This window comes from Aplidium turbinatum, chromosome 2, assembly GCF_918807975.1.
Source record: "Aplidium turbinatum chromosome 2, kaAplTurb1.1, whole genome shotgun sequence".
Classification (NCBI taxonomy): domain Eukaryota; kingdom Metazoa; phylum Chordata; class Ascidiacea; order Aplousobranchia; family Polyclinidae; genus Aplidium; species Aplidium turbinatum.
Window position 1 is genome coordinate 2,529,157 of NC_137473.1, and position 26,876 is coordinate 2,556,032.

Sequence of the window (26,876 nt, forward strand, 5' to 3'; positions counted from 1 at the left end):
GAAAAGTCCTTTGAGTGATCTTAGACTGCATACTTCCACAGTATTCAGTCAACCGAAACACTCTTATTGTCTTCATGTGCTTGAGACATTTCGTTTTATTCACAAAGCAGATTGGTTACATTGGCCAACGTCGTATAAACAATGGAATGATGAGCATTTTAGTATGAACACAAAAACTGATAATTACTCACAGAAACCCTCAAAATCAGTAATTTACTACGAAACCGTATCAATAAAATTCAAAATAATAATGAAGTTGAATAGTTATCGAGACGTTTGTTGGTATGCTTGCGCTGTAATTTCTGACGACTTTCTTCATAATTCATACATGTTCCAACGCAAGTCTAAAACAATTTCATTTCAAGTAACTTATTCCTTTCAAAGTCACAAGCAGATTGAAGTCACAAGGAAATCAATAGCCAACGCAATAACTAAGCATTATCTGAAAATTGAAATATTACTTGTAAATGCAGCGTAGTGATTAATGTTTTATACTAAACGACAAATGTTTTTTGAAGCATAATATTGGTTGGTGAGAAGTTTTGCGCTGGTTATCTGGAAAACTTTATCTTATTGTACAAGCAAGTTAGCAAACATTTGTATTGTTTTGAACGTTCCAAGATGTACTGCGTGACCTACATGACTACTGACCATTTCGGATTACATGCATGACTGGACCTTGCGTGCCTTTAACGACGAGATTAGCGACTTCAAGGAGATAATAGCGGAGACATCAGACAAATTTTAAAAAAATTGACTTTTTTTAGCAAAAAAGCAATAGCAAAAAACTGGTAGAGTATGTGTGTCCACTTAAAATTTTAACCAGTTTGTCAATAATTTTGCTCTAATTTTGCGAAAAAAGCAACCTCGTAACGTTTTTATATCAAAAGTTATTAGACAATGAAAGTGTGGATGGAATAAGTCCACACGTCATGCCATTACCTCACAAAAATTGCTTAGTCCGAATGGGGTTAAAATTTGAGACTTAAATTGTATGTTAAAGTTACAAAAAATATTTATCTAATCTGGCAATACTTTTAAGAAATAACTTAAACTTAATTTATATTTCATAGAAACAAACTTACTTTTGTTGATGTTTATCCACTTTAAGTTAAACATAAACAAACCTTGGTTTGATAATATTATAAACATTTTGTTGATATTACGTCACCCTGGTTTTTTTTCGCTGAGACTTTTCGGTCATTTGTCCGAAATGACTTTAGAAAATTCGGTCATTTTTAGTCATTTTTGGTCATATATTTGAGCACTTTACTGGAGGCACCTTGCTATGCATTGCGCAAAGCTCACTGCTTGCAGTTTGAGCAATTTGGCAAGGTTGGCAGTAGTACCATTTTTGGTTACTGTTTAGGTACCACAAATGGAAAAATGTCACATGGAGTATATACATCTCCATGCAATTTGTTGTTGTAATTTTAAGTCAACCAAACAAAATCACTGAATTATCTGGATAACATAATTTTATTCTAAACACTTTCCTTCCACAGGTGCCTAGACTCCCCAGCCTGGCCCCCGCGACCTAATCTAGTGGACTTCACTTCCGGGTGCATCGCCGCTCCCGCCTCCACGGGGCGTGGCAGGCCGGTTCTTTAAAGTCTCTGACCTGGCTATGTTTATTGTGTTCTTCTCGCCGTGTCAATTATTTTGTACTCGTGCGTCGTTGACCAAAATAAAACAGTTCATCATCAACAAATAAATAAAAAAATCAACAATCCTTGTGCTTGAGGTAACGACCGCCACCAACCCAGATCTTCAACTTCTGTAAAAGACAAAGTGAATACTTGATGTTGATTTAATGCTGACACAATTAATTGTTATAACGTTGATACAATGTAAACAATTCTCACCTTATTGTCCGTCCGATCCAATGCTTCTTGCAGCTTGGATCTTTCCTCCATGTTCGGATCTCTCCTCTTCCCATCTCCATCATCGAGGGATCGCCCCATCACAACTTCCTCGTCAACTTTGTGCAGCACCTCGATGACGTCATCGATAGATAGGAAGTTGAAATCGAGATACATCCGAACAATCTAAACACAAATTAATTAAGATGCAACAATTAAACATAAACAATTTATTTATGTTGTGACGTTTTGTTTATTTGTTTTATGTTTACAAGAATTGTTAGAAAATGATTAAAATTGGAAACTGGAACTTACTTTGTAAAAATTGTTGAAACTCAGACGTTAAAACAACGTAATGCGCGACGTTGAATCAACGTAACAACTGACCATGAATCAATGTGTTGGTTATAAAAGTTAAACATGACTCACGGATCCACGCATCGATTTGATCGCCTCCTTCCATGGAAGGAATCGATTGCAATTCATGTCGCATCCGGTCAGATCAAGGAATCCAAGTCGCGTCGGCATTGACTTGATGAATGATGTCACAGCATGGATGTCATTCTGAGTGTGGAAGTCATTCATCCGTATCATCCCTCCATCAAAATGACTTTCTGCTGTGACTGTCACTTCCAAGTCGTTGCCTTCCCGCAGGATCTTTGTGATGGCGAAGATGGAGCGATCATCATTGTGATCTAACAATGCATGAATATCAATCAATATTAGCTCGACTAACCAGGTTGTCATCTAAAACCACAGCTTGGTTCTAACCATAAAATAAACAAGCATTGAACACAAGTTGTTTACTAAAGAACAAAACATTAATTTATTTATATAGCAAACAAAAATATAAACAAATTATTTTGAACAAAACTTTCAGGTTTGAGTCAAAGTTCTAATATTTGAAAATAACCTGAGTAGACTTTTGTTAGCTGGTCACAAAATCACAAGTTTTGTCTTCAACGGCTTCAAAGTTTTAATTAAAATATGCTCGAATTTTACTATCGTTAGAAAGCACGATGCCTCATCTACCCGAATGAATTATATGCCAGTCAAAAATATGCATTATATTTATGGAGCACTCACTTAAACTTTTCTATTTTGTACCAATTCTCAGCCATTTAATTTTTACAATAAAAATACCAAACCAACACAAATTAAAAAAGTATGTCTTGGTTTATTTATCTGTTAACTTTCACATTTGTATCTAATCCACAAAACGAGCAATCGTTGTTCAAACATAGCAGCTCGACGAAGCTATTTACCAATTGCATGATTCAATCATTGTTCAGTATAAGCCGCCCCCCGTTTACTGTAATCGGTGCATAGTGCCTCCACCAAATGTGCTGTAGCTTTCTCATTTCTACTCAGATTTTAATAATTTTACTATTGTTGGAAAGCACGATGCCGCATCTACCCGAATAAATTAATTGCTAGTCCAACGTATGCATTGTATTTATGAAGTACTAACTTAAACTTTACTATTTTGTACCAATTCTCAGCAATTCAAATTTTATAATAACAGTACCAAACCAACACAAATTAAATAAGTATATCTTTCTATATTTATCTAACAATTTTCACGTTTATATCTATTCCACAAAACAAGCAATCGTTGTTCAAACGTAGCCGCTCGACGAAGCTTTTTTACCAATTGCACGATTCGATCATTGTTCATTATAAGCCGCGCCCCGTTTACTGTGATCGGTGAATAATGCCTCCACCAAATGTGCTGTAGCTTTCTCATGTCTGCTCGGATTTTAACAATTTTACTAACGTTAGAAAGCACAATGCCTCATGTACCCAAATAAGTTAATTGACAGTCAAAATAGGCATTATATTTATGTAGCACTAACTTAAACTTTACTATTTTGTACCAATTCTCAGCAATTTAATTTTTACAATAAAAATACCAAACCAACACAAATTAAAAGAGCATGTCTTGGTTTATTCATCTGTTAACTTTCACATTTATATCTAATCCACAAAACGAGCAATCGTTGTTCAAACGTAGCCGCTCGACAAAGCTTTTTTACCAATTGCACGATTCGATCATTGTTCATTATAAGCCGCACCCCGTTTACTGTGATCGGTGAATACTGCCTCCACCAAATGTGCTGTAGGTTTATCATTTCTGCTCGGATTTTTACAATTTTAATATCGTTGGAAAGCACAATGCCTTATCTACCCAAATAAATTCATTGCTAGTCCAACGTATGCATTATATTTATGTAGTACTAACTTAAACTTTACTTTATTGTACCAATTCTCAGCAATTCAATTTTTACAATAAAAATACCAAACCAACACAAATTAAAAAAGTATGTTTTGTTTTAAACATCTGTTAACTTTCACATTTATATTTAATCCACAGAACGAGCAATCATTGTTCAAACGTAGCTGCTCGACGAAGCTTTTTACCAATTAGGTGATTCGATCATTGTTCAAACCAACACTAATAGAAAGAGTATGTCTTGTTTTATTTACCTAAAAACTTTCACGTTTATATCCAATCTACAAAACGAGCAATCGTTGTTCAAACGTAATCGCTCGACGAAGCTTTTTACCAAAACAATGCAACCACAAATCAATTTCCAGTGTTCATTATAAGCCGCCCCAGGTTTACTGTAATCGGTGAATAATGCCTTCACCAAATGTGCTGTAGCTTTCTCATTTCTGCTCGGATTTTAACAATTTTACTATCGTTGGAAAGCACGATGTAAGTCGGCGTAGTCTGCTTTGACGATCGCTACTTTGACGGTTGTGAGGGTAAAACTGCGGATTTGCACAAGTTCCATCATCATGTGGACCATGTGTCTGTCAGGGAGCAGACGGAGTAACTTGCAGGTAAGGCCGCTATGCCATACGGTATCATAGGCAGCCGTGAGATCAACAAACACGGCGCCAGCCTTCTTCTTAGCCGAGAAGCTATCCTCAATGTCTTGGGTCATAAGTGTGACCTGATCTACGGTTGATCGTCCGTGTTGGAAACCAGCTTGTTCACGGGAGAGCTGCGGATCTATTATTGGTTCGACAAGGGCGTAGATGAGTCTCTCGAGGATCTTGAAGGGGATGCAGAGCAGTGAGATTGGACGGTAGCTCTTCAGGTCCCATGGGGGCTTATTCGGCTTAGGAACTGCAACCACAAGGGCTTTTCTCCAGATTCTGGGAATTCTCAGGTGGCGCAAACAGCAGGAAAGGTAGTCTTTTAATCAGGACTTTAAGAAGGCAGCAGCATGGAGTATCAGCTCCGGGCAAAGGTGGTCAGGGCCCGGGGCTTAACCTGGCTTTATGTGCTGGAGGGCGGCGGAAAATTCTTCCGGGGTGAACTCACCCGAGATGTTGTACCCGTCTGGGGTTGTTACCCTCCAGAGGTCCGTCATTTCTTGCAAGACGAATCTATCTGATTCACGGTCTCTCGATTTATATTTCCCGTTCTCCACAAGTTGTGAGGCGATGGAATTTTTCTGAAACGGGACATTGTTGACGAAGGCACGTGATCTGCCAGTTAGGTCGTTCAGTTTACTCCATGCTATTCGGCTGGAGTGCGTGAAGTCGATTGATTCAACGGCTTCTGTCCAGCGCTCCTTCCTCTTTGAGTCCAGCCTTGCAAGCAGAGCTGTGGCTGAGCTGTTGGTGTCATTGCCCTGAGGGGCGTGGAGGAAGTCGGAGTAGAGGCTTTCGCACTCCTTATCCCAGCACGGTATGTAGGTTTTTCGTCGGCCGCGTGGGATGGATTGTTTTGCCGCTGATGTTATTGCATCACAAAAGTCCTGGTAGGCTTTTCCCACGTTGTTGGTGTGAGGGGATGGGAGATTCTGTGTGGCCTTATTTGTGAGGATGCTATAGTACTCCCAGTTAGCCATTCTGAAGTTTCATCGCTTAACAGGCTTGCTCGGGACAGGCATTATGAGCGTTGGAGCCGTGATAATCGAGGGTCGATGTTGGAACCTGGGGAACTTCTCTAGCACACGTCTGTCCGGTTGGCAATTATCGGGGTCATCACTTGCGAAAGCCAGATCGGGGTTTCTACCAGTGTTCCCGCGTCCGGAGAAGAAGCTCGCTGCACCCTTAGGATCGTGCAGTAGGGTGAGGTTATTATTGGCTGACCATGAGGCCAGGCTTTCTCCGTCGATGTTGGTGGTGTTGTAGCCCCAGTCAACGTGGTGCCAATTAATATCGCCAGCATAGAGGCTGGGTTGGGGGAACACTGGGATGGCTGTTGGTGTTAAGCGTGAGGGTGGTGGCTTATAGACATTGATGATGTGATAGCCTGATATGTCTATGCATAGCCACTCTATCTCCGATTGGGCACTGGACAGGTCTACTGGCGTTCAGCTCAGTTGCTCATGGACAAAGTTTAAGTTAGTGTTACATAAATACAATGCTTACGTTTGACTAGCAAGCAGTTTATTCGGGCAGATGAAGCAGTTGGGGTTACAACCCCCCCTTTAGTACGCGTGTGACGTCACGATATTGAAAATGATGCTTTCAGTTATTATGTTTCTAAAACAAAGTTTGCCTAATTTTAAACGAAACTGCATTAAGAGAGCGAGTTTTGCCAATACCAAACATTCAAATATCTCAACCAGGAATTCGCAACAAGAAAACATAGCGACTTAGCTCTATTACCAAAAAATGCCTAAGAAAACATCATCTTATCCTTTTGCTATGCCACCAGACATTTTTGTTCAAGCACTGTTTACCGATCACAGCAAACAGGGGGTGGCGTATACGGAATAAGGGTCGATTCGCCTTTACAATGTATTGGAAAAAAGTGTCGCCCAGCGGCTACGTTTGAACGACGATTGCTCGTTTTGTAGATAAGATATAAACTTGAAACTTTTCATGTGCATAAAGCAAGACATAGCCTACTCTTTCAATTTGCAAAAGATTAATGATTTTATTGTAAAAATTAAATTGCTGAAAATCGGTACAAGTTGGTGAAGTTTAAGTTATCACAAGATAAAGTTAGTACTTACTTTGTGCTTGCGTTTAATTAATTCGGGTAGAATCTTATTTTTTGATTTTTGAAATATGATTTTCTTACCCTCTCAAATTGTTCCTTTATGATATGAAATAACAATTGAGAAAAAAAATCAGTGCAATTAAACAATATTTAGAGGTAGCTCAATGAGGGTAAAGTTTCGGACAATCCAAAGTTGTTGCCGCCATTTTATTTCACACACTACTGAAACTAGATACGGTTTTTTAGTTTTCCATTCTTTGTCACCTATTTCTGCTGCATTGATTGCTTTATCTTTTGCAATATGCAAGTTTAGCATGATGATGAAATAGAAGCGTTTGTTCTAGATTTCACCGACATAAGCATTCTTAATCCTACTTGCAAAAATTTATCTCAGTTATTCTACTTTTTGTTATTCTACTTCAGCCCCTTTTAGGGACAAATCTAGGGATTTTGATGATCTAGGGAGTTTTGGGGGATTTTTTGCAATTTCTGCATATCGTATTGTATAATTTGCTAACCAGTAAATTTTGTTTTGTTACATTTTCGGTGCTATGAAGTTGATTTTTGAAATCACGTCACCGTCACTTGTTCCCATGTGGCAAGTGGTCTGTTTGTTTCCTTTTTCGCCACTAAACCAGATACCATATGATTTGCTTTTAGACCAATGGCCCAGGGTTGACCAGCAGCAACAGGGTGAAAAAAAGAACAGGTTTTCATCATGCTAGCCAATAAGCCAACGTGTTTCTGTTTATTTGAAATTTTAAGGAGTAACTGAAGCTGATTAGCCTATTGAAAACCTGGAGGCAGAGTTTCTGCATGAATTAATAACTTATCTTTCACCTTGGCTTATCCCCTACTGTCGCTGATACAGTCAAGAGTACCTACCAACCCAGCGGAAAAAGTTGCCTCATTGCGACTGAACCTTAATGCCACAATGTGCACCAATGTTGTGAGGCAAGGAACTGGTTTACTTTTGCTAAGAAACTGATATCTACCTTAATAAAGACAAACTTCAGCATCATATCGGAGGAAACTGCGGATGCTTCATCCGCAAAACAACTAGACATTGTTGTAGTCTTTTGCGATGTCGAAGCTATGTGTGTTAAAACCCAGTTCCTTGACCTTGTAGAATAATGTCACAGCAGAAGGCATATATAGTGCAACCAAGCAGTCACTGAATGACAAAGGCATACCAATGTGCAACATTGTCGGACACTCATCTGACACTACTAATGTAATGCTTGTCCGCAACAACACTGTAGTTGCCTTGTTAAAGAAAGACTCGATAGCGCACCCAGAAAAAAAATTAGGGTGGGGGGCTAATACAGAAATGTCGGGCCGAGTGATTTGCGACAATAGTGACAGTAACAATAGGCCTATGCCCATTCCTTTGATAAATATTTAAAGGCACTCACGGCCCACAACCCACCGGTGCCAGGGTTCCAGCGGAACGTTCAAGCTCCTTTGAACAGATATTTAATTTCAACAATGAAAATACACCCTTCTTAAAGGCTCCTACTAAGGAAGCAAGTCATTTAGGTGCAGACAGTTAGGCGCCGGTCAAATAGGCGCGCACACTGTGGCGTCTGGATATTTAAGTGCGGAGCACTGTGGCGCCCGTTCATTTGGGTGCATTTCCTAGTAAAATCTGCAGATTGTATCAGCTTGGCAGGTAGGGCAATGCTTTTCACACAAAATGTTGTAATGAACAAAAAATATTTCATGGCTTCCGTGAGTGAAGCTACTTAATCCGGCAATGCTTTTCACACAAAATATTATATTGAACAGAAATATATATTTTATTTTAATGCTCGTGTTCAACATTTATTTGTTTTTAGTCCAGGTTTGCGTCGGCGAAAGCTCTTATCAATAAATTATTCAAGTTTCCGAACATGACTGAGTTCACTTTTAGTGAGTCAAATAACAACTACACTAAACATCAGTAAAAAAAATATACCTTAGCCTATATTCAAGCGGGTGGTAGGCTTGAGTGAAGAGTAACTTTGTTTTCCGTCAAAATCCCGACTAGGTTTAATAACGAGCAAAGTCGCACCATTATGCTTGCAACTTGTAGCCAGAGTTTATATGCCCTACAGAAATGTATTCATGTAGTAGAGCGTTGTCTCATATGTACTCGCCACACGACCAATCCATCCCGAGTAGAAGTAATTGCGAAAGATAACAAATTAAGTGGCTTCTATCTGGCTGCAACCTGTGTTCAGGATGCATAGCAAACGTCCTGTGGAGATGTGCTAATATCAAGAGTAGTAGAGCGTTATCTCGAACCTCATCTCCACACGCGCATTAACAAAACAACATATTTTTCTGTTCAAGATAACATTTTGTGTAAAAAGCATTCCCCTACCTGCCAAACTGATACAATCTGCAGACTTTACTTGGAATAGCACCTAAATAAACGGGCGCCACAGTGCTCCGCACCTAAATATCAAGACGCCGTGCAGTGTGCGCGCCTATTTGACCGGCGCCTAACTGAACCTGATACTTGAATACTTGAGGTTATACAGATAAGTGGTTTTCACGCCTTCAGCTGCCCACACTTTAATTCCATATCTTGCTGGTTTTGATTTCATGTACTGTCTGGTTTTGATTTCGTGTACTCATTGGACATTTCCCTGGGAAAGAGACTAATTGTTCATCTACCGTTACTTCTTCAAATGGCTTATAGAGTTTTTTGCAGTTTTCTACAAATCCATTACAAATTTCGCGAAAAACTGCAAGTTTAACATTTTTTTTCTTTGAACACGTGTTGATTTGTCATCAAATTCTCAAACTCTGGCAAAATGTAGCCTAAGGACATTTTTAGCGTGAAATTAACTGGATAACATTCAGCATTTGTAACCTAATATACCAAGGGGGTCCCATCAGGATCCCAGGTAACGTTATGCTGTTTTTTGCAGATGTTTTAAATAATTTTTTAATTTTTGTTGCACGATACTGCACTTGCTTAAATTTATGTCACATACAAAGATAAGGAGAAAAATTGTTGCTATAATTAAAGAGGGAGATAAAATAATTCAATTCTGGTGTCCCTACGAGACCCTGCTTGGTATGTTAAGGGTTAAAACGGTCAGTAGGCTGCACAAAAGCAGCACATATTTCACAATGGTTTAGCCTACTTCCTTTGCTCACTGTAGGGCCAAAAAGCTGCTTGTCAGTTAGTCGGTTCTGGGACATTTACCACCTGCAGTCCTGGACATCATTTACCATTTATCACTCTCATCTTTCCTACACGGACTCCTAACCTGTCCCTAACACCGAAAATGTACAGGTGGTAAATGTCCAGCAACAAATTTATTTTTGTGTTTAGTTAAGTTTGCCTTGATGTGCTAACTTCAAACTATGGTATAGGCTAGGCTATCTATTTTTTCTCCTTGTCAGTAACGTTTTCACAATCATCTGAGAATGATGAAAAACTTCAGGATACTAGGCCTATTCATGATACTGACTCAGTGTGACTGTGTACACCATGTTGTATACACATAACGTACACAGCCTAGCTAGCTCTATTATTATGACACCATAAATAGGTTAGCATAGGTTATAACTAACTTTTTTAAACCCGAAGGATCCACTAGCCTAAGCTTATCATGCCTAACTGTACATCGAAGAGTCGAACCTCAGTGAACTTTGTTATTGCTACTCAAGTTCAACAGTATATCAACAGATTAACTAACTTTAACTAAAAGAATTTTAATCCAATTAATTTTAATTTTAACCCAAAATGGCGAGAATAGAAATCAAGCGATGGAAAGGCGAGAATGGGAAAGAGAGTAAGAGGGGTTCCGGATAGCGAGTGGTAACGGAAACCAATTGATCAACGATCATCGTTACTCCAGTCGTTATTAGAACTTTTAAACGGAAATATTAATAAAATTTTCTTTAAAATTGCTAAAAACAACATTTCCATTATTACATTAAAAACAAAATATCCTTGTAAAATTGTTAAAAATCCTTAAAAAATCCAATTAAAATTAAAAAATTAACAAATCTATCTTCATTTCCTTTTCCTTCGAAGCGTTGAAAAATTTCGTTGAAAAAAAAAGCGTTGAAAAAAAGTTGATTTCGGGATAAAATCCTTCAAAGTGAAAGCACTGTTTGCAGCTGACTCGATGACTAATATAGTCGTTCGCTGCTTCCTGTCTGTTGTAGAATCTAGATTGTTATGGTGCTATTTTATTCATATTGCTTATAATTGTACCGTACTACTCTCGCAAAAGACAAATTAAAAGTTTTCTCTTGATTAAAAATATTCCGGAGTATAAATTCTGCAAGTATAAAGTTAAAACCGAGTGGATGAAAGTATTATTGGAAATGAATGTTATTCGCATCTTTACAAGTTGGTTACCATTACTTTATTCCATCCACTCAGTAAGACAATTGCGAATGTGTTGCTCTCTCTTGTATCATCTTGCCTTAGTGGACCCATGAAAGATGGAATTCCCGCGCTGTTTTAAAATCAACAGCTTAAGTTTCGCTCTCTAGGTTCAAAACTAAAAATTTGTTTCATAAAAAAATCTAGGCTTGAGGACACGTCAAGTTTAGTAAAATTGAAAAAATTATTTGTTTGTGGTTACTCTGATGGAAAGATTTTCAAAATTAATAAAGAATTCGCAAAGAAAGTGCAATTTGAGTGTGGAATTGAAACTGAAGACAAGATGCAGGTGTAGGCCTAACTTACAAGTGGAAATTGAAATCATTTAAAAAGTAGCTGATAGATGATTTTTCAGATATTCCAAAAATTTTAAACCATAAGGCATAAAAATTTTAAACCTAACTGCTTAACTTATTTTGTTAGGCTGTAACATTATGCAGTTTTCATTTATCCTTTTGAAGCTAAACAAACCATCTCACATGATATATTATTACCGATGACAAAAAAAAAAAAAAACTCAGGAACCTTTTTACTTTATCCATTCTCTTAATCCTTAGCTTAGCTTTCAACCAACCCTATTTTATACATACCTTTTTGTTTTTCAATTCTACGTTTAAATAATACATGTTATTAAAACCAAAATGTAACTATTGCATGAAAACAATCAGAAAAAATCAAAAATTTATTAAATGTTTAACTTGTCCCATTGAAGTTCATGTTAAATGTTGTAAAAAAAGTGCAAATTATCATGACACACAAAATTGGACATGTACCTTGTGCAGTGACTGGATTCCCCCTTTTGTCCATCTATCCAACACCGAATTAGCTACACTGGTTGGAAGCCACAGTGTATCAAATCTTACCTTCAAGCCTGACTATCTGAATGATATGTTTGCTAGCACATCTTACACAAGCAACAATGACATAGATGACCTTTTTATGCCTAATATATCTGAAACATATGTAGACTCAACAACTGTCAATAAACTAAAAATGGACTGCTCACTAGGGCCAGTCTTCACTTCATTATGTATCAATGCTCGGTCTATTGTTAATGTAAAAAATTTCACCAAACTTGAGGCCCTGTTGATGTCTATAAATATCAGTCCTGATTTAATTTCTGTAGTTGAAACATGGGTTCAGCCTAATTCAAAAGGTCCTTACTTAAACCTACCGGGCTATACATTTATATCAAATGCTCGAATTAACAGTCGCGGTGGAGGAGTAGGAATATACTTAAAAAGTGATATTATGTATACCAAGCGTGATGACCTAACCATTATGAAAGAAAAAGTATTTGAGTCTATTTTTATTGATATTTTTGTTGGTGGTAAACAAGTGACCTGTGGTAGCATTTATCGAGCACCTGCATTGGATGCTAAGTCAAATTTGGAATTTCTTGATATGCTTAGTGAGTGCATGAATAACATAGGTACATCAAAACAATGCTACATAATGGGAGATTTTAATTATAATTTATTGGATTATGAAAACATCAATGTAGGCAATTTTACAGACTTGATGTTCTCAAATTCTTTTTACCCACTAATTAATAAACCTACTAGAATAACTGACACCAGTGCAACAGTCTTAGATCAAATATGGTCCAATGTGCAAACAGGTAATGAAAGTCGGTGTGGAATTCTAATTAATGCAATCTCAGACCACTTTCCAGTTATGCATTGTACAAATATTGGAAAACCCTCAGTTACATGTCATCAATATACCAGATCATTTAATCTCTCAAACATACAAAATTTCTCAAATGCTCTGGAAAATATGGACATCACTTGTTGTTTAAATCAAACTGATGCTGATGAAGCTTATGAGTTATTCATAGGAAAATATACTAGTCAATTTAATAAGCATTTTCCTTTACAAAAAACACCTTTAAAAAAGAATAATTCTTGGTTTGATAGAGAACTACTACATCTATTACGAAGAAAAGAGCGTTTGTTTAAAAAGTACATAGCAAATAAAACTGTTCACTCCAAAAAGAACTACACCTCTGCAAGAAACTTATACTTCCATACAGTTCAACAAAAAAAGAAGGAATTTTATAAATCTAAATTTGAAAAGCAAAAGTTTAATATGAAAGCTACTTGGCAAACAATCAACAATCTATTAGGTAAATCCCAGTCTAAGACTAACCATGGCATCAAAATAAATGATAGTACAGTCATTGACAGATTAACTATTGCAAATCACTTTAATGATCACTTTTCCTGTGCTGCCCATTCCCTTACAAAAAAAATTCCCAAATCAAATACAATATTTTCAACATATCTCGATTCTCCATGCTCTGAGACAATTTATATTTATCAAACTACTTTGAATGAAATTAACAATATTATTCATGCTATGCCAGCAAAAACTAGCAGTGGCATCGATGAAATACCATCCATAGTTGTAAAGTCAACCCCAAACAATATACTGCATGCTTTAACTCATATATTTAACTTATCTTTAACGAGTGGAAAATTCATAAATACATTTAAGTTGGGGAAGGTGATACCTATCTTTAAAAAGGGTAGCTGCAAAGATTCAAACAACTACAGACCAGTCAGCCTACTTCCTGTCTTTTCAAAGATATTAGAAAGAATCATGTACAACAGATTATACTCGTTTTTAATTAGACATAAATTTTTCTATAACAATCAATTTGGTTTCAGAAAAAATCATTCCACAAGCCATGCTGCTTCAATGCTAATAGAAAGTATCACCAGTATACTAAACGACAACCATCTTGCATTAGGAATCTTTCTTGATTTATCTAAAGCATTTGACACCATCGACCATAAAATATTGCTAGCTAAATTATATCATTTCGGAATAAGAGGCGTGGCCTATGATTGGTTCATGAGTTACCTGAGTAATAGAAAACAAAGAGTTGTTTTCAATGGCACACTATCTTCTAACGTTAACAACATATCTTTGGGTGTCCCACAAGGGTCTATCTTAGGCCCTCTTCTATTCCTGATTTATGTAAATGACTTCCCTAACTGCCTTCAACACGGAACTGCAATTATGTTTGCAGATGACACCACCATTATATATAAAAATAAAACCGTTTCTGCTGTATATGATATTGCAAATCAAGAGCTTGTATCCATAGATCAATGGCTATCAACAAATCGATTGTCTCTAAATGTCACCAAAACCAAACATATATTATTTTCAAGTCAAGGAAGCAAGACACTATCAAACAACCCACCCTTAAATATTCGAAAAAACAACATAGAACAAGTTGCCTCAATAAAGTTTCTGGGAATAATTGTAAACGAGCATTTGTCATGGAAATCTCATATGGAAATCTTGCTTCAAAAAATAAGATCAACACTCTGCGTGACAAAAAAAATTAAGCCTTTCCTAAACAAACAAGCACTTCTCTCCATTTACCATTCCTTAGTTGAGAGCCAGATATTATATTGTATCTCAACATGGTGTCATGAAAACAAAACTACATTGCAAAAGCTACAACGTACATGCAATAACTTTCTTCGTACTGTATTTAACATTGACCGCAGAGAAAGCGTAAAAGGTGTGATGGAACTCAATAATTTAAAATCAATTAACCACATGAAAACTACAGAGATTGCAACTTTCATGTTTAAATATTCAAAAAGGCTACTTCCCACAACATTCAATGATATAATTATGTGTAAACAATCAAGTAGCCTAACAACAAGAAGTAATTCTCCTTATATTCCGATATATTGTAGAATTAACACTTGCAAACAATCAATACGGTACATGGGGCCAACAGTTTGGAACAAGCTTCCCCCCACTATAAGAAATGAATGTAAAACTGTAAAAGGCTTTAAATCAAAAATGAACAAGTTAAATCTTTCTTAAAATGATCCTATCTAAGTATTACTTGCACCAAACATACTAATATTTTTTTTTGCCCAGAAATGATAGGCCAATGTGTGTAGATTCATTAGCAAAATAGTATGGTTGTAAGTACTCCTACTGGCCTTCTGGTTCTTGTGTTTCTTGTCCACAGAAGTTCTACAGAGTCTTCAGAAGTTTTTCCATCCTCTTCGACCAATCGCCATCTTTCGGTGAAGCGGTGGCCATGTGCTCCAACCAGTTGCTTTTATATATATCAATATCTTGGACTGGATCGTCATGCTATTGTCTGATTATTTATCTATTTTTCTAACATGCCAAATTGGATTTCTTTATCACTTTTGTTATGGTTTAACGTGTAAAACATATACACGGTAACCCAAATTTATCATATTACTGTGACATGCCACTACTACATCCCAGCTGGCGATCCCTGACGTTTTTGCATTAATTCAACGTTTGCTAACGTTGGATCAGTGTGGAAGTGACGAGTTTAGCTGACTGGGGTTTAAAATTATCGCTTTATCAACGCAACTTTTATCAAAGCACGCTTGATATCTGCAAGACATAACTTCCTTGGGTAAAATTGAATTTCCGCAAGATGATGATGTTGTTTTTGCTAGTTTGTTTTATTTGTTTTTGTCATTGTTTTCAGTGTCGTCAAGTTATAGCCTATCTATTTTGTGAGTCGTGCAAGGCCTATGGTGCGTTGCGCTTGAAATGGCTTTGCCCGTGGTAGGATTTCTTTGTGGGGTTTTCTTTGCCTGCCTTGCTCTTCTTGCTATGAGCTAAACGCATCAAGACGTGTTCCCCTTAAGACCATCAGCACTCTTGATAACGCACCATGGCCGATCTTCATAGCAACTGTCCATACTGATCTTAAATATATCAGCTAAAGCCATGTGGGCTAATAAAGCTATAGCCTAAATTTATTTGTTTTTGTTTTTTTAACATTTTCTTTTTTTTTTATTTTCTTTGTATATCTTAAATTTTTCTGAAGGTGTTGCGACCGTGCCAAATTTTTTTTCAACTCAATAACTTACTTCGGTCACAAGCACGTTTTTAACGTTCGCGTTTTGTCGCTTCTACCTTTTTCTCGACCTTTGCTATGTTGACGTGTATTGTTTTGATATGATGGTCAGAAATAAAAAAACAACTGAACTGAACTAGCTTATTCTGCACAGAAATTTAATTAATTGTTTTGAAATAGAGATTTTGCACCAAATGTTTTTTTTGTTATTATGAAATTGTCACTAAAATCAAAAATTAACTGGTAGCATACGTAAATGTTTATAAACAGTGCTGCCAGACCTTTTGGATCATTTGCAGCGAAATTCGTTTGATAAAAATTGGTTTACTTTTGTATGTTTAACTTTTTTCACAAACTGTTACAATTATGAGGCTTCTTCTTAATTTGCTTTTGAGTACATGTTTTAACTTTTTATCATCCCCTCGGCCACCTTTCAGTGAAATAATAAATGCATTTGAATCGTCAAACTGTGCTTGTTTCATGATTTTTGTAAAATTTTTACTTGTATTTGATTTATTAAACTTTATGCAAACAAATGGTACGAATTTTTTAATAATATTTAATTCTATCTCACTTTTTTTTCTAAATTCAAGAGGTAGCACTGAGACGGTTTCCTGTGATTTTTCACCTTGATAAATCTTTGTTTCATGACTTCACAATTTTGTTTTTATTTGAGTAAAAACCTTCAAAATCAAATATTCTGGAAACTTGTCGCTACTGCACTTACATGTTTTTAAATTTACATCTTTTTAATGTTCATTGTATTGAAGTTTTAGACTAGCTTTAGCCTACTTTACTTACCTGTAGCAGCTTTCCGGGTTTCTTTCAACAATTCCTTAACAAACAGTTGCCTTTTTTGCGTTTTTGCATCTAAATATAAAAACTTGTCATTAAAATTATGATTTGTAAACGTCGCTTTGATGAGGTAGCAGGATTAGAGTATGTGCATTTACTTTAAGCCTTAACCAAATTTTCAAATGTTATTAAAATAAAACAAATGTTACCAAATTGCAAATGCATCTTCATAGAAGTTTGCTTCAGTAAATTTCCAGATGATTTACTGATGAATATTCCGCATTTTATGATTTGTTCTAATGGGCTTCAACAATGCAGAACAGGTTTGTATGACATACCGCAGCAAAACTGTCAGCTCGATAACTCAGTTGGTTCAGCGTCGACTAAGTGTACGAAGAAACCGCAAGATCAAACAAACCAGGTTCGACTCTCGGAGAGTGCGGTTGAGCAACGCATATCAAGGACTGCTCTCCATTCAGGGGCGCCAAGTGACTTGAATACTTGACAATCAACGGTTTTGTCAAACTTGGTGACCGGTCATGCGTCAGTGGTTCAAAGTCTCTACTAGTATGTGTTACGGACAATTTCTGTACAAATCAAACTTCACATAAAACCGTTCAGGTCTACTGAATCTTAGCGTATTACGTAGTGGAATGTTTCTAGAAGTGGGCAAGGATTGCATCACCTTTATCACACCTGTGAAGCATTACATCTTCGTTAAATCTTGAATTACGAGATATGGTGTAAGCCAAATTAAACAGGTGTTTGAATAGCTTAATAATGCTTATCATTATTACGTCACAGAAGCTGCTTACGTGCGTTTGAAATATTGCAATCTATTCTCGTCATTTGTAAAATTGTTGCTTGAAAAGTTGGTCGCATATTTAAACGGTTTGGCTTGGTGCTTACCAACTGAACAAAATTTTCGTCTTTATCTCTGTAATTTGTATTGTAGTTACAAGTTTTTAGTGGTGTACGGTAGGGGTGGATCGATTTAGGTGGGTGAAAAACTTTTTTTTTTATTTTGCTTAGCTTGGGGTTGCAAAACTTGCCAATAATTACCAAAAACAGTTGTGCAAAATTAGAATGTAATCTGACGACATCTTGATCTGCCAACAGCCACTTGAAAATTTACTATTTCCTTCTACATGAGGGTGGATCAATTTAGGGGGTTGTAAAACTTTTTTCCTCATTTTGCTTAGCTTGGGTAGCCAAAACTTGTCATTGGGTGTATAGAACACTGTGCTAAAGGTATATTACGATCGAACAAATTTTTGATCTGCAACCAGGTTATTTCTAAAAACGCAAAAATACATGCAAATGTGTTTAAATTTAGAGATTTATTGCAATGCAATATAAATGATAATATGCATCAAACTTCCTCGCTTTAGATGAAATAATCACGTTTCGATTCGAACTTGGGCATTTCTTGTGATTCAATGCGTGAGCGTATCAATCCATCTTGCAAATTAACCCCGTACACCGCTGTTGAAGCTTCCGTCACCAACTGGACGCACCTTTCCACCACCTGCGTGTGACACGGAAATGGAGGAAATAGAAGTTCTGGAGTGTCCTTAGTTGCAATCACGTCTTATAGTTTTTGGTCCTTCACATTTCTTGTCACAGGAGGCTCGGTGAGATTGAGAGCCGGCCAGTCAACCATATTGTAGTATTCGTTGGCGTCAAACTTTAAGGGCGGAATGCAGAATCGTCGCATTGTTCTCTGTTCGCGATGGCTTGATCGAGCTTTCTGAATTCACTTGAGTCCATGCTCACGGATTATTTGCCTCTAATCTGTGATCATGGCCAACGTAATGTTTTGTGAGTGTGCGAAGTACCCATTTCTCTGGACACATCTGGATGGACTAACAACTGGACAACATGAATTTTCCGGTCTTCTTGGAAAAGCTCTTGCTTCGTGTATGGAGCATCTTCCCAAAAAGTTCAAAAAGATTCTTCTTCTTGCGTTTGAGACCGCCGCAGATCACGTTGTTACATCCAGGTACAGCAGCTAATGTATTAGGTGTTCATCGAGCGTTGTGAGATCTACACTCCATATATTTGTCTTGGGGTCGATATACAGGACGTTGGTAGATAAAGTGATATGCAGTCTGAGATTCTGAGACACATGCACAAGATGGCGAGTCGGTGAGGCCCCATGGAAACATGTTGCTGTTGAAACGTCCTACCCCAGTCAGCAAGCGATTGAGCTTCACCCATTCCTTCCGAGGTAGTTCTGCTCCAGGTGGAGTGTTGGTATTGGGAGGGACAGTGAAATGGGTCGGTCTCGCAACTTCTCTCTATTCACTGTTCCAAACTTCGGTAATGTGGAAGTTGGACTTGCAGATATCTGCAGCATGTCGGGAAAAGGGGCGTCGAGATTTCAAGTCCTGGGGCTTTTGAGGGTGCGAATTTATGACAATCTGGTTGAGGAGGTGGGCAATGGCCATGCCTTGACATAGCTGTAAAACTAGACTGCGTACGTGATTTTCCCTACGCAGTCTACCTGGGGCGATGCCGGATAGCACCGGCAAACAGTAGGTGAGTGTTGGAAGCAGACAACCAGTGATTATTCTCGTGGTGGTGTTGAGGGCAATGTCAGTTTTGCTAGTGTGTGCGCTGCGGCCCCAAGTGGGGGAAGCATATTCGGAGGTGCTGTAAACAAGAGGAAGAACACTTGTACGATATGGAGTGCAGATGTACTAGAACCCCAGGATGTTCCAGCTAAGCATTTCAGCAAGTTGTCGCGTGCTGATAGCTTAGCATGAAGGGCCTCAGCATGGTGTTTGTAGATTAATTGTTGGTCGAGATTCACTCCTAGGTTGGTGGGGCATGGGTTGTGTGGGAGTGGGTTTCCATTGAGACTAACAATTGGCGCGTAGATTCTATGTTGCAAAGGTGAAAAGGTGTTACAGTAATCTTTGCCAGGCTCAGTTTCAGCATCCAAAACTTCAGGTAGTCTGCGATTTGGGCCATGTCATCTGCAAGTGCTTCCTCTACCACATGCCAGTACTTTTCCGAATGGAGTAGTCCCAGATCATCAGCATAACCGTACTGGCGTGACGTAGTCTCTGGCATGTCACTGATGTAGATGTTAAATATAGTAAAGGTGATAAGCATGATCCTTTGGAACACCGTTTCGTAAGCGGCTGGGCCGGCTGCACTGCCCATCACTAGTCTTCAGCAAAAAGGTCCGATTTGCCAGAATGTTGGCGAGAAATCGCACTGCCTTTTTGTCTGGGATCATGCAGAGGAGCTTTAGGGTTAGCCCTAGGTGCCACACAGTATCATAGGCAGCAGTGAGGTCAACCAAGATTACTCCTGCTTTGTTGCCCTTCTCGAAACTTTTCTCTATATTCTCGGTCAGCTTGACTGCTTGATGAGTTGTACAGCGTCCGTTCCGAAATCCAGCTTGTTCTTTTGGTAGCTGGGGATCAACAACTGGCTGGAGTCTAGTTAGCAGGAGCCGTACCAGGATCTTATATGGGACGCAGAGTAGTGATATTGGACGATAGCTCTTGGGATCATCAGCTGGCTTGTTTGGTTTAAGTAGTGCCACTACACTTGCTTTTCGCCAGATTTTTGGTATGGCCTGGAGGGCCAGGCAAGCAGAATAGAAGCTTTTCAAAGGTGCCAAACATTTAAGACCACAGTGCCTTAAAAAGTCTGGAGGAATAATATCGGGCCCTTGTGCTTTCACACTTTTAACTTGTTTAATGACAGATGCAAGTTTTCTGGTGCTGAAGGGGGCTGACAATTGGGCATCTGCGCTTGGGGCGTTCCAGAGCCAGCTGCATTCCTGCTTCACTGCAAGGGCTTGCTTCTTATTTGCTACATTACATTTGCCATTGGTAGTGATAATCCGCGAGCTTGGACTTAAGCGAATTCAGAAAGCTCGATCAAGACATCGCGAATAAAGAACAGTGCGACGATTCTGCATTCCGCCCTTAAAGTTTGACGCCAACGAATCCTACGATATGGTTGACTGGCAGGCTCTCAATCTTACCGAGCCTCCTGTAACAAGAAACATGGGGGACAGAGAACTGCGAGACATGATTGCAGCTAAGGACACTCCAGAACTTCTATTCCCTCCATTTCCGTTCACACACAGGTGGTGAAGAGGAGCATCCAGTTGGTGACGGAAGCTTCAGCAGCGGTGTGCGGGGTTAATTTGCAAGATGGATTTATACGCTCACGCATTGAATCACGACAAGAAATGCCCAAGTTCGAATCGAAACGTGATTATTTCATCTAAAGCGAGGAAGTTTGATGCATATTATCATTTCCATTGCATTGCAATTGTAATGTTTCTCGGGATTCTTGACGTCTAACTTGTTTCGGACAAACTCTCAGACAAGCAGATAGATAACTTTATTTAGATCTCAAACATAAACTTCAACATAAACTGGTAACGTGAACGCCAACATCGCTGCGGCACTAAGAAAACGACTGACTTGCTATTTCAAACTCGAGTTGGAGAATTGAAAATGAAAGAAAAAGAAAAGAACGCAACGCTGTCAGGAAAGCGTACAACAGCGGCCAATCAAGAGGTAATGGAAAACGCGTAAGGCAAAACGTGAAACACGAGGTACAAACTTAAAAGGCAAGTTCTCCAAAGAATAAAAGTTTAAAGGCACATTTCCAATATATTACAGCAATAAATCTCTAAATTCAAACACATTTGCATGTATTTTTGCGTTTTTAGTCGATAAGTAATGGCCTGGTTGCAGATTAGGGTGGCTCGTTTTTGAACTTTTTTTGTAAATTCTCTCGGGGTAGTGGGGAAATGGTGCCAATGAGTGAGAAAACAATCATGACAAAATTTGAGATTCGTAACAAATTGTCTTCAGCCTCCTCATGGGGCCCAAAAATCGAAAAATGGGGTCAAAAACGCAATTTTTTTCAAAAATATGTTTAGTTTAGGCAGATACAATATTGTTTAGATATATCTACACAACCTAAAAATAAAATTTGAAGTCATTTGAACTATTCCTTCAGCTTCCTCACAGCTTCTGAAAATTTTCATTTTTCTGAAAATTTTGCAGTTTTGTTTGTGGTTACATAACTACAAACTTCGTCAGTGACGTAAATTCAAATAAAAGACGTAACTTTTTCCTAGCAAATTAACCCAATTTCATTAAAAAATGACGCAACAGCTCAGGGCAGGTCTATATAGAGAAATACAATGACGTTTTATAGCTGGCAAAATGTCTAACGCAATCATGTATCATGTAACCACCCACAAAAATGCGAAATTTTCAGCAAAATGGAAATTTTTCAGAAGCTGTGAGGAAGCTAAAGGAATAGTTCAAATGACTCCAATTTTTTTTCTTATGCTAATTAGATATATCTAAACAATATTGTATCTACCAAAACTAAACAAATTTTTGAAAAAAAAATGCGTTTTTGACCCCATTTTTCAATTTTTAGGCCCCATGTGGAGGCTGAAGACAGTTTTTTACGAATCTCAAATTTTGTCATGAGCGTTTTCTCACTCATTGGCACCATTTCCCTACTACCCCGAGAGAATTTAAAAAAAAAATCAAAAACGAGCCACCCTATTGCAGATGAAAAATTTGTTCGATCTTAATATACTTTTTGCACAATGTTCTATACACCCAATGGCAAGTTTTGGCTACCCAAGCTAAGCAAAATAAGGAAAAAAGTTTTACACCCCCCTAAATTGATACACCCTCATGTAGAAGGAAATAGTAAATTTTCAAGTGGCTGGTGGCAGATCAAGATGTCGTCAGATTACACTCTAATTTTGCACAACTGTTTTTGGTAGTAATTGGAAAGTTTTCCAAACTCAAACTAAGCAAAATGAAGAAAAAAGTGTTTTCACTCCACCCTACTCCAGAACTTCTATTCCCTCCATTTCCGTTCACACACAGGTGGTGGAAAGGTGCATCAAGTTGGTGACGGAAACTTCAGCGGCGATGTGCGGGGTTGATTCGCAAGATGGATTTATACGCTCACGCATTGAATCACGACAAGAAATGCCCAAGTTCGAATCGAAACGTGATTATTTCATCTAAAGCGAGGAAGTTTGATGCATATTATCATTTCCATTGCATTGCAATAAATCTCTAAATTAAAACACATTTGAATGTATTTTTGCGTTTTTAGTCGATAAGTAATGGCCTGGTTGCAGATCAAAAATTTGTTTGTTTGTAATATACTCTTAGCACAGTGTTCTATATACCCAATGGCAAGTTTTGGCTACCCAAGCTAAGCAAAATGAGGAAAAAAGTTTTGCACTCCCCTAAATTGATCCACCCTCATGTAGAAGGAAATAGTAAATTTTCAAGTGGCTGATGGCAGATCAAGATGTCGTCAGATTACATTCTAATTTTGCACAACTGTTTTTGGTAGTAATTGGCAAGTTTTCCAAACTCAAGCTAAGCAAAATGAGGAAAAAAGTGTTTTCACTCCACCCTAGTGTATGGTGTTGCACCCAAATTTCGACAGCCTGTGGCTATTTTCACAGAAATACAATTCTTGGATAGACGTTTTCAGAAGAGTGTTTCTTTCGGTCATTGCATACAGACGAACGAATCCGGGAATCTTATGTTACAATTTTCCCACGAAGAGATTATGGTTTACCGTTGTGACCAGTAAGCAAAACTGCCAGGATTAAGCTCTCAAAGAAGCTTTCTCAGTTTGCAGATAAAGACTCCACTATCACTCAATGAAATCCTATCATGTGGCCTTTAAGATGATTCGAATATATTACCTTTGCAATCTATGTTTGACGCTTGGTGTAATAATAATATTTGGTTTATTACTTCGACTTCAAATAATTACGTTTGGCTTGTTGTTCTTTGTCACTGTCGCAAACCGCTTTACAGTCAATGATCTTTAAAAAATTTATGACAAAGTTGCTTCAATGCGTGATGATTTTAATAGTATTCCAATTATCGTAACCTTGCTACATTATGTTCAAAGGCAATTTAATTCTGTTAACAATTTCAGTTATTTAAGTAATGTTCAATGAATAATACGAAGTGTTCGTCTTGATGAAAACCCATTAATGAGCCTAAGATTCACAAAAAGCTGCCAAAAAAGGTTAAACTTGTCGTTTGTTTTTTGGGCAAGCCCCGAGACCATCTCCTGCACCATTTTAATTGTTGGAGTTCAACTTCTACATTGTCCATTTTGTCGATATCTTTTAAAGAATTTTCTAGGTCCTCTACTGCATGCAATATTATAGATGCGTCATGGAGTCACTATGGAACAAGTGTTTAAAAGTATGACTTCAACTTTAGACTTTTCCGTGTTTGTCATATTTAATTCATTATTTATCAATTCAATCCACAACACTTTTCATTAGGCTGTCATTCATTACTACATGTGTGCTTCTCTCTGTTTTTATTTTATTTTTTGCTATTTTGTTTTTTGGGTTTTGTGGCCGTGCTAACTACTGATCATAGCCTACTACATAATTTTTCATTCAGGCACACTTTAAACCTTTCAAGGTTTTGCCACCTTTTCCCGTTCGTTAACGTGCTGGTAGATCTATATTGATTTTTGTAGTTAGTATCTGTTTCGTCCCGGACGCGTTAATGACGAAAAATTAAAGGATTGACTGATTTATCCACGTGCGGTTACAAAACACAGAAAGCTTGTTTTTATTTGATATAAATTATGACATTGATTTTGTGGTCTCCATTGGGCTTCTTAATTCAATTTGCATAATTTGTTACTTACCGGTAGGCTTACGTAGAAATATCTTTTGCATTATAGATCTGACACTTTCCATCAATGTTTGTGTTTTTGACTTGAGTTGAAAGAAAAATGAAGAATTTTGTGAATATGAAGTCGCTGTAACGAATTGAGACCAATTCAACAATTTTATTGTTTTAAGAAATATTCAACTTGTAGGAGAAAGAAGCGCTTATTAACAATCTTTGAAATATTTCAAAGTCTTATTCTTAATTACACATTCAATTCAATTTATGTTTCTTTGCTTGAATGCAACATTTAGTGATAATGCTGAAATGATATATGGGAACAAAACCAACAACAAGAAAAAGTGGTCACCAAGCCTGACAATATGTCAACAACATGTTTATTGGGATATTTATTTGTTATACCATAATATTACCAGAAGAGCTTGGTTGGTGGGAAGATGATGGCGTTTGTGATGAGGTAGATGCTCTTAAAGATTGTTGGGTTGTTTTGGAGGTTGAGTTGCCTGTAAAATGTTAATATGATTAACTTTAATTTTAATATAAATTTAAATAAAATGTAGTTAAAAGACTTCCCTGCGTGGGTGAATAGCACAAAACTTATTGGGGAATCACAAAGCACCTAATTACAGAGAATTAGTTTGGAAGATATCTGCATTTGGAAAACTTGGAGCTAACATGAGCATTAAAGTTCACTTCCCATTCAGCCACCTTGACAGATTTCCTGACAATCTTGGTGATTACAGTGAGGAGCAGGAGGAAATGTTCCACCAAGACATCAAGACAATGGAAGAAAGATATCAGGGCAGATGGAATGAGCACATGATGGCAGACTATTGCTGAAACCTGTTGAGAAACCGCCAAAAGTTTCTCACAAGCGAAAATCTTACAAGAGACATTTTTTCGGTGCAAATTAGTTAATAGTTTTAATCTTATTGTATTTCATTCCATTGTTTTCAATTTACAATGAAAAACATAATGTGGTTCGTTTTATCTAAATTTTATGATACAAGGCTGATTGACTGATTTAATGCAACATTTTTTAGTGTTTTATGTACTTACACTACCGTATATGATTGTGTATTTTGTGTAGATGACATCGGTAACATCAAGTTTTGAAGTATGACATATCTAATATCCTTAAACATTTTGTGATGTTGCTGTATTCAAACTTAAAACTATCTTTATTGTTCACAACTGACCATTTAATTGCATTTCTGAAATATCTAATATGATTAAACTGTTTTTTTTTTATCTAACACATAAGGCTTAAATATGGGATTTTGATCAAAATGACCCTATGTGATATCTCTAAAACTAGAGCCAATTCGGGAAAACTAAGGCCATATTCGGAATCAGCGCCTTTCAAAACCCCCACAAACATTCTAACTTTGTCTGCCAAAAAATTTGTGTTCACCACTCACCAGTGCATATATTGATTTCCATTAAGGATATGCTAGGGCAGTGGTTCCCAACCGGGGAGGAATTCCTCCCTAGGGAGGAATTTCATGAGTTCAGGGGAGGAATTTCAGTTTTTGCCCGTTCGTGTGAAAGAGCTACGTTTAATAAGTTAATAGCTGTTTATTTGCTAATAAATTTCATACAAATATTACCCTAAAAGTGTTTCCAGAAAGCGCTATAATCCATTATTTTAGTGCAATTTTGCAAAATTTTCCGGGGGAGCATGCCCCCGGACCCCCCTAGAATACGCGTGCCTTCGGCACACTCTAACCTCCCACCATTTGTATTGCTTCTCTTGCTCAACCCACCAGGATACGCCACTGCACATGAGGTGACAATGTCTTTAATCAAACACTTTGTCGTTCTCTTCGATCCATCAAATATTTGGCCCCCCAAAAAAACATTTCTGGCTACGCCACTGGCCAACACGCTACTAAAAAGCCTTCACATACCTACACGATGGTTTTGATAAGCCAAACCGAAAACTGGCTTATCCGGACATTTTTATAGACCGCCGGCTGTGCGGTCCCTGATTCCGTTTTTACTTCCGATCGGAATGAGGAAAGAGTCTTAGAACCCTAACATAATGGTGTCTATTACAATCTGGGGTACTTGTAGAGAAACCATTTTAGTTAAAATTCTAGGGTTTCTAAAATTTAAGACTCCCTTTTTTGTTTTTAGTAATATGGGGAGGAATGAATAGTTCCAAAATAGGCAAAGGAAGGAACGCAACAAAAAAGGTTGGGAACCACTGTGCTAGGGGATCTCCTGACTAAGAAGCAGCGGGCCAGCGATTCTCCATCAAGTATCAATTAATCATTCT

At 37.6% G+C, this 26,876-nt stretch overlaps 1 protein-coding gene across 1 annotated transcript in view; it reads right to left on the bottom strand.

Annotated features, from left to right (window-relative positions):
- Positions 1-1,500: 1,500 nt before the first annotated feature.
- LOC145764722 (uncharacterized) overlaps positions 1,501-26,876 on the bottom strand; it is an 86,926-nt gene continuing 61,550 nt past the window's right edge. Inside the window, exons 2-4 of the mRNA XM_082576383.1 lie at positions 2,292-2,557; positions 1,866-2,048; positions 1,501-1,777 (exon numbers count right to left, since the gene is read on the bottom strand). Coding sequence (XP_082432509.1) covers positions 1,724-1,777; positions 1,866-2,048; positions 2,292-2,456 — 402 coding nt within the window. The 5' untranslated portion in view covers positions 2,457-2,557 and the 3' untranslated portion in view covers positions 1,501-1,723. The remainder of the gene's footprint in view (positions 1,778-1,865; positions 2,049-2,291; positions 2,558-26,876) is intronic.